The sequence below is a fragment of the Xyrauchen texanus genome, chromosome 4 (assembly GCF_025860055.1).
Source record: "Xyrauchen texanus isolate HMW12.3.18 chromosome 4, RBS_HiC_50CHRs, whole genome shotgun sequence".
In the NCBI taxonomy this organism is placed as follows: Eukaryota; Metazoa; Chordata; class Actinopteri; order Cypriniformes; family Catostomidae; genus Xyrauchen; species Xyrauchen texanus.
The window spans coordinates 13833780-13846948 of NC_068279.1; the positions used below are offsets into that span (position 1 = coordinate 13833780).

Consider the following 13169-nt stretch of genomic DNA (forward strand, 5'->3'; position numbering starts at 1 on the left):
GGGTGAACTTAATCTATAATTAATTCCACAACCGAAAGTGTCCAATAAAATAGGCTTGACTGTGATAAAGTCAGTAATACTCTGCTAGTCATGTGCTCTAACATGCCAAATAAATACATATTTTTCATCCTTTCATCCTCAATCACCTTTTCGCCTATGTATTTTTAATTGCTTTCCACTCTTAATTAATCTACAAACAAATAGAGAAAAACAAATGTTATTTATCCAGTCAGAATGTATTCCTTGATGATCACAAGCGAAGCGTGACAGCTGTTTCACAAAGCGCATGCCCGAAGCAGCGCATAAGTCTGAGCTCACCCCGTCAGGCCTTCAGAATTTCTTCAGAATCCCACAACACTGCAAATGAATGAGCAACTAAAGTCAGTTTATCAGTGCCTGATCATAGCCATGGCAACAGCCACCTTCGGGTCTGCTCGCCCAGTCTGAGGCTGGCGCACAGATGTCCGCTATGCTTTACCGGGTTGCCGTGAGCACAAGGCTGAACTGGAAACCTCCGTCCCCCCCTCACGGCTACTCGATCGGTTCCTCGGGTCAGGGAGCCGCTCATAGCCATGCTAGAAGGCTGTCCCCCTCCACCTTTAAGGTGTATGTAGCTGCTATCGCAGCCCACCACGACGCAGTAGATGGCAAGTCCCTAGGTAAGTACGACTTGATTATCAGGTTCCTGAAAGGCCCCCGGAGACTGAACCCTCCCCGGCCTAGCCTGTTCCCCTCCTGGGTTCTCTCTGTGGTCCTCTTGGGCCTTCAGAGACCCCACTTCAAGCCGCTTGATTCAGTTGAGCTCAAGGCCCACTCCCTGAAGATGGCCCTCCTGATCGCGTTAGCCTCCATCAAGAGGGTTGGGGACCTGCATGTGTTCTCTGTCAGCAACACCTGCCTGGAGTTCGGTCCAGCACATTCTCACGTTATCCTGAGGCCGCAACCAGGCTACGTGCCCAAAGTTCCTACGACCCCATTCAGGGACCAGGTCATGAGCCTGCAAGCAAGCTGCCCTGGGAGGAGGTAGACCCAGCCTTCTTGTTGCTGTGTCTGGTACGTGCTTTGCGTATCTATTTGGACCGCACGCAGAGCTCTAGATGTTCTGAACAGCTCTTTGTCTGCTTCGGCGGATGGCGGAAAGGAAACGGCGTCTCCAAACAGAGGTTAGCTCACTGGGTCGTTGATGCTATTTCACACCCGGGCCGTGCCCGCCCCCTTGCGGGTTCGAGCACACTCTACGAGAAGTGTGGCATCCTCGTGGGCACTGGCCCATGGCACCTCCTTAACAGGTTAGCCACTAAGGGTCGCTCCCTGGATGTTCTCCTCCCTAGCATTCTGGACGGCGAGTCACAGGTGCTCTGTACTGGGGTCGGGCTCCACGGGCCTAGTTCCCTTTTCAGGCAAAATCCCTGTGATGTATTTCCCACGGTATGGTCCCCCTGTCAGCGGACCCGCGTGTCCCTTGGGCAGCCCCGCTGCCCCGGTCGCCGTGCTTGTAGAGTACCCCCTCATTAGGCTGGACCTACCATCGTGCCATTTCCCACGTACGTTTTCACAACTCTCTTGGTGTATTTGCCACATGTTACCTCCCCCTAGATTGGGCAGGATGTGGCCTCCGCAGGGTCTTTTCCCCCTGAAAGAATAGGCTCGTGCAGAAATTCTCAATTCTCAAATTCTCAATTTTGCCGAGATGCAGGGGCATGATGTCCCACAAACATGTCCACACTCAGGGAGATATACAAAGTAAGTGATAAACATTCACTAATTAATTTATATGTTTACATTTTTCCATCTGAAAGGACTAAATATTAAATGAAACAAATGACAATAAAATGCAAAGGAATCTCTTCAGTAATCAAAATACTTTTTGAATGTAACTGTATTCTAATTACCAATGATTTAAATTGTAACTGGTGTAGTGTAGTGGAATACAGTTACTTATATTTTGTATTTTAAATATGTAATCCCATTAAATGTTTTCCTTTACTCCCCAACCCTGATGATAGGCACAGCGTCTTATTCATTGTGAAACTGTTTTCTTAATGGCATGAATCACACTGAAGGCCTAGACTTAATATGCATGGTCCGCGGCTGATGTACAACAAAGTATATTATTTGTTGGAAGAATTGTTTATTCCTATTATTAATAATTATCAATTTAATTGTTTAGTGAACATTGGTATCTTTAGTGCTGTGGCTGACGTTTTATAAAAGCAATAAGCCACTCGAGTCTACTGTTTGTGTTACAGTGATTTTATACAGGTAAGGTAAAATTCACTTCACGTCAGCCAAAGAGCACATCTTAACTGTTGTAAAATGTATTTAATGCACAGCCTCTTGTGGCTTATTGCTTTAAAGGTGCACTCAGAATTTTTTCCTAATTAAAAAGGTTTTACAAATAAAGAAATGAAGTGTAATTTTGAAACATCTATATAAAATCTTGAGCGCTCTCATGTGATGAACACTCCAGTACAGTAATATCAGCTGCCTAGTAAAAGCTGTTTTATTTTACAGTACATTGAGAGGGTTCCCTCATGGGGGCTACGATGTTGGGATCACATAACAAGCCAAACACTACTCACTTAATCTCACTAACCGTTCTGTTATTGGACACTTTCACTTATGGATAAAATGCACCTTTATAAAAGGTAGTTGTTACAGCCTCATATGACAATGCAGATAATATACAGTATAATTCATATTAAAAAGTGTATTAGATTTTATTCTCATGGTGCAATGTGAAAATACTTTAGGAAAGCGGCACACCATCTATGCACCTTATTATGCAAAACAGCTTTCATCTCAGATAATCAGCAAAATATCATTAATAGAAAATGGCATCACCTTGTGTCAGTGGTGTACTGTGGTTACTGTATATTTGTGTATTAACATGTACGTGTGTGTGTGTGTGTGTGTGTGTGTGTGTGTGTGTGTGTGTGTGTGTGTGTGTGTGTGTGTGTGTGTATGCATGTTTGTTTGTTTGTTCAGGATCCTGGTACTACTCCCTGGATGAGGTGTTCCAAGCTAGATTACCTGTCACTTGACTTCAACTCCGCCTCCCCCCCACCTGTCCAAAAGGTTAGTGGTAAACACTGAAAAATAGAGGTCAAACAGTTTTCACTCATATTATATTGACAAACTTATTTATAAAAAATTCAGCTCCACTGTATGCTATGGTATTATGATTACCCTATTCAAATACCATGGTATTAAGATGATATGATGAAGGTACTTCAAAGAATAGCATTGTCTTACAAAAAGTATGATACTATCATGGAACCATGTCCAAAATACATGTCATTGTACTTATTGCAGTGATCCAAATTAGCAATCATGATTCCATTACACACTCTTTTCATACTGTATTGCTCTTTTGTTTAGTATGTATAGGGCTTTGAGTGTGCTTGTTTCTGTTGTGATCTTCAGGGGTTCTGTGGCTCTTTTAAAACAAGTCTTTCGGGCAGCGAAAACAATGACTCAGCATTTCCTTCCCCTGTCACTTTTGCTTCACCGCTCAGCTCTAAACATGACATGGCATAAATCTGCCTTCACGCTTCCTGCAGGACCCTTATTTTCTCTGATACTGCTCTGTCATGTTAATTTGTGTTGTGATGGTTTGTTGGTATGGTTTCATTTGTTTTCAGAAGCTGTTGCTGGCAGATGGGTACAGGGTGGATTATGTACAAGTAGACGAGAAGAAGACACAGGCTTTGCAGAGCACCAAGATGGAGTGGAAGGATGTTCGTCAGTCGAAAGCCTAAAGCCTGGGGGGTCATTTTAAATTATTACATGGTTCAAAACTTGACTTGTACTCATCACCTAAAATTTCAGGTACACTTTGGTCATTACACAGCTGTGAAAACAATGTAATATTGGAGTTGAATTTGAAACCTTCAGAAATAAAATGGCAGATTAATCAGGATATTATTCAAGAATAAAAGACCCTCTGTCACAATCCTACCCCTCTTGGACCCCAATTGTTAGCCGTTTGTAATGCCTTATTAAAAAGATCACTATGAAGGTTTGCTGTGTAAAAACATTTTTTTTATAAATTGAATAAAAGACAAAGAAAGCCGCATACAGTATGAAAGGTTTGCAGGCTAATCAGTTAAAGGAATGCCAATCTATCAGGCTAATCTGTTAGCGTTATGATATGTTATCAGGCTAAATGGTGGTAGTATTTGGCATGATACCTGATTCTACAACTAACATTGGTTTTAGGGCTGCACAATTAATCGAAAAAGTAATTGCGATTACGATTACGGCTGCCACGATTATGTAATCGTGAAAATTGACGATTACAGCGTTCAATTTAAGTCTGCTCCTGTTGCGTCAATAGTTTCTATTTACAAAGTGTTGTTGCAGCGGTTGAGGATTCTAACCTATCACTAATATGTCTGTTGAGCAATGCAAAACTAAAATGATCCTGTTCTATTCAGCGCACAGACGCGGTGTAAATAATTGATTTATTATGCTGATTAGACAGCTTTGTTTTTAATGAGAGCATTTGTGAAAGTGCAGAACATTGTGCGGAGCGTCATGATCTTGCGTCGAAATGCAGGTCTCAAACAGTGTAAACCTGCTGTGAGTGACAGCAGTCATTGTAATGGGAGAGTTTGTCACGTTGCTCGATTTCTGTGTACAATTTATTCATGTAATAACAGTTTTGTTTGTCATGTTAATGAGTAGGCCAATGTGAATTTGATTTGTACAAAATAGCAATAAAATAATTCAGCTTAACTCTTCTACGAGTGATTTGGAAGTGTAGCCAACATAAAGAATATGGCATGAATAGCATATTTCAGGAATTACCGTCATTGTTATTGCGTCTGTTATTGCATTATTTGCCACGTAGCTGGTGTTGGTAGATTTTACATTTTCACGAATCGCATAAACTCCGATCGACAAACAGACAAATGACTGTTTTTAATTCTCAAAGTGCAACCACTGAGGCCAAAAATGATCTAACGATGATCTTACATGAACGAGATCACCATTGAAGGTCTAACGGGATGAATGGTCCCCCTGTCTCGCCACCTAAGGGCTTTCTGAACGCAGTAGCTTGGTTGATTTAAATTAGCTGTTAATAAGTTTGACTATTGAATATGCCATATTATTTACTGTATGTGGACAAATAATTTAACCAGTAATTTAGGAATTATTACATTTATTCTATACCATAGATATCAATTTACAATAATTTTAATTTACCTTACCTTAAAAACATTGTTACAATATAAAATAAAATACAATATAATGCTTAAATATGCTTAAAAGAAACTGGAGCATAACTCATATCCACCATTGAAATCTGCTACTCTGAAGAACCACACGGTTGCTTAATTTGTGATGTCACGGTAATTACAATTTTTAATCGACATTAATAATCGCGATTACAATATCAAGAGCAATAATTGACAATTATGATTTTTGCTATAATCGTGCAGCCCTATTTTGTAGTATGTAGTCTTTTTAAATCTAAATTGAGAATGAAAGCCAAACAGTGCTGAGAATATGAATCGTACATGAAAACATTTTCACCGACGCTTAAATTTGCTTACCAAAGCACAAATTTACACACACTCCATCTGAGACTATTTATTACACAAATAATTTATACATTGAGGGTTCATTATGGATTATTTGCTCAAATTAAAAAAATTAAAACAGTATAGAGCCATTTTTATGGTACTTTCAAGGACATCTATTTTGAAATAATTCCCTGACTGTAAAGGCACACTGTTTTGAATCACTGATATTTGTGACACAGATGTCACATAGGCTCTTCATAAATTCAGAAGAAATTTTTTTTTCAAAGGTGTTATGAAGTTATTATGAATGTTACATATTAATGACGTGCACAATCACTGAAAAGTATCACAGACAATGAATGTGTCTTTCACTGGTTTCAAACTCATTTGAGACCATGTTTAACATGTACTCGTACCATTACAATATGCTTCATGAGAGTCAGACCACTGTAGACCACTGGAACCACTCACTGTGATTGCACACTGGAACAAAGATTCAAGAATCAAGACATCAAAACTTTGAAGGAAGTAGCTGTTTTGTTGAAAGGAACTCTGATAGATCTGCCTTTTCCTTTTAAAGATTGAATGTTGAGTGAATATTGAATGTTTAATGTCAGACTACTGTCATATTATTGATCTAACAGGGTTATGTGTATTTCCTGTTGACTTAGGCTTGTTCACTTTTATGAGGCATGACGAATGTATTTGGGGTTGTAGAATTCTAGTGCCATGTCATGCTATGCTAATGACACTGTTATGTCATTTTTATAGTGGTCCAACATTACCTTTGTCATACTGACAAGAGCACAAAGATTTCATGGGAAACAATCACTGTGACATCATCCGTTTCCCACCAATTCTGATATTCTTCAGTGTACGCTTTATGTCTCATGAAGTAATGAAATGCATGAGTGAGAGTGAATGAGTGAGAGCAAAACAAGTGTGTGTGTGTGTGTGTGTGTGTGTGTGCGTGCGTGCGTGTCACAAATGTAGAGACCTTACTGACCTGTGTGAATAAATGGATGTCTATCCATTAGCAGGTAAATTATTGTGATGCATTTTGAACACAAATCACTTTAAACAATTCAGCTGAATAAACTCAATAATTGAAAAACTCAGTGAGACTCTTCTTTAAACTATTTTTTTTGCTCTGAAAGACGGGGGAAAATACAGAATCACATATCTTTTATATATACTGTATGTTAATGTATCCGAGTGCATTAAGGCTTGTATACCTCACTCCAGTGACAATTCATCTGGTGTCATTTAAATTTCTGCCTCACTAGTATATATATATGTTTACCGATATGTTTTGGGGTGGCCTTTAGGGATAGGAACCAATGACTCCCTAGTACTATGGTTAGGTAAGGGGCAGGGGCGAAAATTTCATCAAAATGTTGGGGGGGACAATAAACATAACAATTCTCAAGAGCAATTTTTGAAGGGGACACCAAAGGGTTTTTTGTTGTTGCCCCGTTTGCATTTGTATTATTTTATTTCTTAAATAATTATTTTAAGAATATATCATTATATTATTTACAATACACATATTTTAATTATATTTTAGGGGGGGACAACCCTCAGATAGGGGGGGTCCTGACCCCCCCCCGCGATTTCCGCCTATGGTAAGGGGTAGGTGTAGGCATAGGATTTGAGGATATGGACCAATCAGTTAGTGGGGAATAAGAATCCGGGGGGAGTCAGATTTCAGCACAACACCGGCATACCTCCTCTACTTTTATTTGACATTTTGTTATAATATATTTACTTTCATTCATTTATTACCATGTATTATCTTTAAGTATTTCCAGAGGGAACTTGAGTCAATGAGACCCTCCATTGCGGACAGAGGCCAAAACATTTAGCCATTTATCATGTGACCAATTTTTATAATCAAATAAACCTAAAGAACACATCTTTTAAATTGGGAATTCAACTGAATTACACCGAATGTAACATACGCTGTCTTTAAAGTGGATAGTCCAGCAACAAAGTAAATAACAAATTTATATTGTAATTAATTTTAAAATACCCTTTAAATGTAATTATTCCTTTTCAAAATGCAACCCGCATCACTGTTTTGTAATCAGAAGGCACCAAATAAGACCAGAGGAAGCATGTATTCAGTTCATCTCTGTTGTATCCATAATGAAGTTTATTATGAAATAATGATATAATGTTCTTATTTCAATCAAATCACCAAATCAAAAATATTCAACCGATATTTTTCTTTGTAACATAATAATATGTGGCACTTGGTACACATGTGTGACATATTTCTTCCATACTGTCCTCTCATGTTTATTTTTGATGCCCTAAAGAGTCTTTAACACTCCAACAGAAACTCTAAATTATAGAAAGAGGATCAAGATGGAAAAAACAAATCACACTATAATATAATAAATAATGTTTTATAGCAATACTTTAAATATTGTGATTGGACTAAATACTATCTTTTGAAAGTTATCAGACAAAACCTGAATATACCATAAATAAAATGTTCCACAAGTCCCTTCATGTGGGAATATATATATATATATATATATATATATATATATATATATATATATATATATATATATATATATATATACATACTGTAAATAGATCAACAAAAACAACAAAAAGAAAACAGAAACGCTATGTCATGCTAATCCTAGCAGCGATAACCAAATTTCACTGATTTAATTTTCGCCTGAGAAGTCACATGGTGGGGTACCAGCTCATGGGGTTGGCATTCGCACATATCAATGCACCTGTTAGAGGAAAATTTGGCAACCAGACTATTTTGGCATGTTCGAGATGAATTGGCACATCACTCAGAAGATGATCAGCATGATTAAGTTCATCCTGTTCCATGGATCATCCATTCTGTTCATAAAAACAGACATTTGGAGGATTCTTAAAATTAAGACAGGGCTTAGAGGTTTTCACATTATCAGTAAACAACTGATTAGGTTTCCTGGTTTGATGTCAGATTGCGCTGATGATGAGAGAGAGGAAACAGTGGTGAGGGTAAAGACCGATACCTCACGATTATCAAAGCTCTGACGTAAACAAGCTACAAGGTCTCCAGTCTGACAGGACTGTTGAGTGGAGAACAGGTCCTCTTATGGGTTTTTCTGGTCTTTAAAACTGAGATAAGAAAACTGTAGTTTTATCGGGGCTCTGAAAGCTCCAGCAAACCAAAATGACTTGAAGCTTGATTGATTCTGAAGACTCTTCACATACTGTTGTTTTGCCAATATTTTCTTGTCTAGGTTTCTCTGAATTTCAACGCTGCTTTGTTGAGATATCCATATTTCCTGTGTATGCAACTTGCGTGACATTTTGTACAGTGTGATACACTGTTCTTTGAGACTTCGACCCGTACAAATAAAATTACATAAATAAAAATACCTGCAATGAACTGTGGAATTTCATGCAAAACAAACTAAAGAGTGCAGCAGGATCCGTCCAAGAATAAATTGTCCAGGAAAAATAGAACTTCAGGCTTGAACTGTTTAAAAACACAAGATAATGTGGAGAATGAGAGAAAAAGAGAGATTGGGTGAGAGAATGCCCCAAATAGTCACAGTGCACGGAGGAACACCAGGGCAGCGCTAGAGAGCAGAGTCATTAGGGCGGTTTAGTGCTTTAAAAGGTGAAAATTCTTTCCCTCGATTTGTTTGGAGAGGAAAAAAAGAGGTTTTCCTTACATCATAATTTAAAACCTCTAAAAGAGGAGAGTGATAAAATGTGGTTTCCCTGTATGTTCATACGAGTGTGTGTGTGTATGTGTATATATGTGTGTGTTTTTAACTGTAATGAATTACAATATGTAATGTGCAGAATTCAGTGCAACCAGCCCGGCAAGGTGTCCCCTTAACCCCAGTAAAACGAATTTGCCTGGTAAACCCCTGGTAAAAGCGAGGTTCATCCTCTCTCCTGTAGTTTGTGTGTCATGTTGGTCCTCCTAAAGTCTGCAGGATATATCTTAAGTAGAATAGTGCTTTTCCAGATATACAGAGGCCAGTGTCTCCGACCCCTGGTGGATGTGTGTTCTATTTTTTAAAGGGAGCTAACCGACTGAAGTTCTGCCAGAAGGGGGATGTACTGCGTTTGGGCTCATATTCGTATCCGTCAGCCTGTCCATAACCATCAGGGAGGAGATACTGCCCGGGGTTCATGGGGTCCAAAGGAGGTGGATATGCTGGGGGGACTGACCGACCCACACCTGACACAAAAATGAAATACGCAAAGATTAATACAGATAACTGCTAATGCACAGTTTTTTCAGGTAATCTAAAAAAAGTGCTTTGTTTGGTAACATGCAAATAAAGTGACTTTATTCATTAGAAAAAATATAATTTAACATAACTAAATCAACCTGAATACATTACGTTACACCAACAAAAGCCATTTTTAGAAATGTATCTTTAAAGTGACAATTGCATGTTGCCAATTTTTAAAGTGACAGGACTCTTATTTTGAAGTGTGTTTGTGATTTAAACGAATAGTTCACCCATAAATGTAAGTGCAGCGTAGTTCTAGTGGGAAGACTAGCAGTGGTACATAATCGCACCATTAGCTGGTTAATTCCCGGCCAATCACATGTAAGCCATTACTTTATAAGTCTGCTCACAATCTATCACATTGCTGTTTCAGTGTGCTAACGCGGCAACCTCCACCACCCCACTATCACCAGTTGAGTCCGTCCTGCACGGGGGTAATGTGGGGGTCATCAGTCAAGTCAATATGAACACTTTGGTGACTTGAGTTATTTGTGAACTGGTGCAAATGTACCTACATCTAAGAACATGTCATGCAAATTTTTTCATTTACCTAGTCTTCAAAAGGAATCAAATCTATTTAAATACTCTTAAGTACCCATTCACTCTGTTATTTGATATGCTGTATCACTCATGTGCCCAAAATAAGATATGCCTCTTTTATCATCATTCTTTTGTCTGTATTCTGCCAGTTAACACTTTTATACACCTATCTATACAGTAGTATCAGTTTCATTAAAATGAAAATTACAGAGTGTAATCGGCACATGTTATGGCCGTGTAAAGCCTGATCGTTGTTCAGTTAACATTACAAATGACTACAGTGGCCCAGACAAAATCAGCAAAGCAAATAAAAGCAGAAAACTCAATGGAACTAAACCACAGCACAAAGTAAGCCAAAACACAACAAAATTAAACCACAACACAATGAAATTCAGCCACAACATAATTCAATTAAACAACAACACAACAAAATTAGGACACAACTCAACAAACTTGAACCACGACATCACAAAATGTTGTCACAACACAATGGAAAGCCACAGCACAACATAATGAAGCCACAACACAACGGAAATAAACCACAACACAACAAAATGCAATAGAAAAGCCACAACACAATAAAATTAAGAATTATTCTTATTCTGATAATTGTGTTTTTGCGGCTTAATTTAATTGTGTTGCGGCTTAATTTCATTTTGTTGTGGTTTAATTTCATTGTGTTGTGGCTTAATTTCATTTTGTTGTGGTTTAATTTCATTGTGTTGTGGCTTAATTTCATTGTGTTGTGACTTAATTTCATTTTGTTGTGGCTTAATTTCATTTTGTTGTGGTTTAATTTCATTGTGTTGTGGCTTAATTTCATTTTGTTGTGGTTTAATTTCATTGTGTTGTAGCTTAATTTCATTGTGTTGTGACTTAATTTCATTTTGTTGCGGCTTAATTTCATTTTGTTGTGGTTTAATTTCATTGTGTTGTGGCTTAATTTCATTTTGTTGTGGCTTAATGTCATTGTGTTGTGGCTTAATTTCATTGTTTTGTGGCTTAATTTCATTTTGTTGTGGCTTAATGTCATTGTGTTGTGGCTTAATTTCATTTTGTTGCGGCTTAATTTCATTTTGTTGTGGTTTAATTTCATTGTGTTGTGGCTTAATTTCATTTTGTTGTGGCTTAATGTCATTGTGTTGTGTCTTAATTTCATTGTGTTGTGGCTTAATTTCATTTTGTTGTGGCTTAATTTCATTGTGTTGTGGCTTAAAATCCTTGTGTTGTGGCTTATTTTATTTTTTATTTTCAGTTTTTATCTGCTTTGCTAATTTTGTTGTGTTGTGCACCCCTGGGCAACCATAAATTAAACATTATCTACTGGATATACAGTATAATACTTCAAATCATCATTGAGTAGTTAAACAGCTTCCTTGCTGATCTTGTGTAAATTCTACTCATAGAATGAGGCATTGATTACACATTTTGATGTCATATTAGTTGATGTTTTACATGTAGTCTTAAGCAACCTAATTTTTAAATGCTCCTCTAAACACCTCCCACAGCAGCATGACCATTGTCTCAATGTTTGCAAACAGTATTACGTTGCTCAGCTGTTTTGAAATGTTTTTTTATTCTGATGTGAAGAACAAAGAAGCATATCGCCAAGAGTGTGCCGGGGCCTTTATCCTATGCAAGTGATGCCTACATATCTTTATTTGTTTGATATCTCTGAATTTCAACTAAAATCAATATTTCAATTGCATGTATTTATTTATTTGGTAAGTAGGCATGTAATAAGCCAGATAATGCATAGTCAGCCAGTCATTATCTCAAAATAAAATCCTTTAGGGTTATACAAGTCTCAGGTTTATTTTGTGATAATGACCGTACATTATCATCTCTTACTTATATTGCACCTGTAATCAAAGCGATTTGTTATGTGGCAACAGGCTTCACAATACCATACCTTTCTGTTTGGTGACTCTCCTAACAGTCAGAGCTGCTTGCCTCTTCTGATACTGAGAGATTTCAAACCCTAAACAGACAAAAATATAACATTTGGGGAAAATGTAAGTTCTGAATTCGAGTTATAACAACTAATAATCATATTGACGCAACTCTTTTTTTCCATATAATGAAAGTGAATGATGACTGAGGTTGTCAGTCCCTAACATTCTTCTTAACATCTCCTTTTGTGTTCCAGAGAATAAAGAAAGTCATATGGGTTTAAAACAACATGAGTGTTCGATATTTTCATTTTGGGGGGAAGGATTCCTTTAAAAATGGAATTCTGCAGTGTCATTACACTGTTCGTTGGCCTGTGTAATAGAATCGTTTGTGATGTAAAAGTTCTCACCAATCTTCTCGTCTTCCTGGACCATCTTTCTTTCCTCTTGAAATGCTCGAAGCCAACGGATTTTCTCCTCTAGCTTTTTGGGCAGAAACAGATGGATCTCATCTGTGTCTCTGTTGGCCAGTTTGAAAGCATTCTTTACGCTGACATTAAAATCATCATCTCGGCCATCGATTGCGTCGATGACCTCATAACGATCCATTTCGATCCGGCCCTTGTAGTAGAGAATATCGCGCCGAATGAGATCCTGTAGAATGCGGAGAGTCTTTATTAGTTTGTTTATAGTCACTACATGAGCCTTGTACTGATGATCCAATCAAATTATTGATAGAATTTTAATTATTCTGTTCCTATTTACAATATTTGCTGCCTTGAACTACCTCTAAAACATAACTTTTTCCCCTCATCCCACCGCCCATCTTTCCTCTCATCTTACATATCAACACACTTAAAAGGATGTTACACCAGGAGGTTGTATTCCATGTGACAGCAAATCTGATTGGCCATGATAAAAAGACACACGTA

The 13169-nt window shown here is 37.9% G+C and overlaps 2 protein-coding genes across 4 annotated transcripts in view; one reads left to right on the forward strand and one right to left on the reverse strand.

Moving 5' to 3' along the window:
• Positions 1 to 6643, forward strand: part of LOC127634766 (GRB2-associated-binding protein 3-like) — a 44042-nt gene extending 37399 nt beyond the window's left edge. For both annotated transcript variants that reach the window (XM_052114445.1, XM_052114453.1), the window contains 2 exons: positions 2989 to 3078; positions 3645 to 6643. In XM_052114445.1, the coding sequence (XP_051970405.1) occupies positions 2989 to 3078; positions 3645 to 3761 (207 nt within the window). In that variant the 3' untranslated portion in view covers positions 3762 to 6643. The remainder of the gene's footprint in view (positions 1 to 2988; positions 3079 to 3644) is intronic.
• A 1493-nt stretch (positions 6644 to 8136) lies between these two features.
• Positions 8137 to 13169, reverse strand: part of LOC127634780 (rho guanine nucleotide exchange factor 9-like) — a 38545-nt gene continuing 33512 nt past the window's right edge. For both annotated transcript variants that reach the window (XM_052114472.1, XM_052114465.1), the window contains 3 exons: positions 12648 to 12891; positions 12258 to 12326; positions 8137 to 9747 (listed from right to left, as the gene is read on the reverse strand). In XM_052114472.1, the coding sequence (XP_051970432.1) occupies positions 9575 to 9747; positions 12258 to 12326; positions 12648 to 12891 (486 nt within the window). In that variant the 3' untranslated portion in view covers positions 8137 to 9574. The remainder of the gene's footprint in view (positions 9748 to 12257; positions 12327 to 12647; positions 12892 to 13169) is intronic.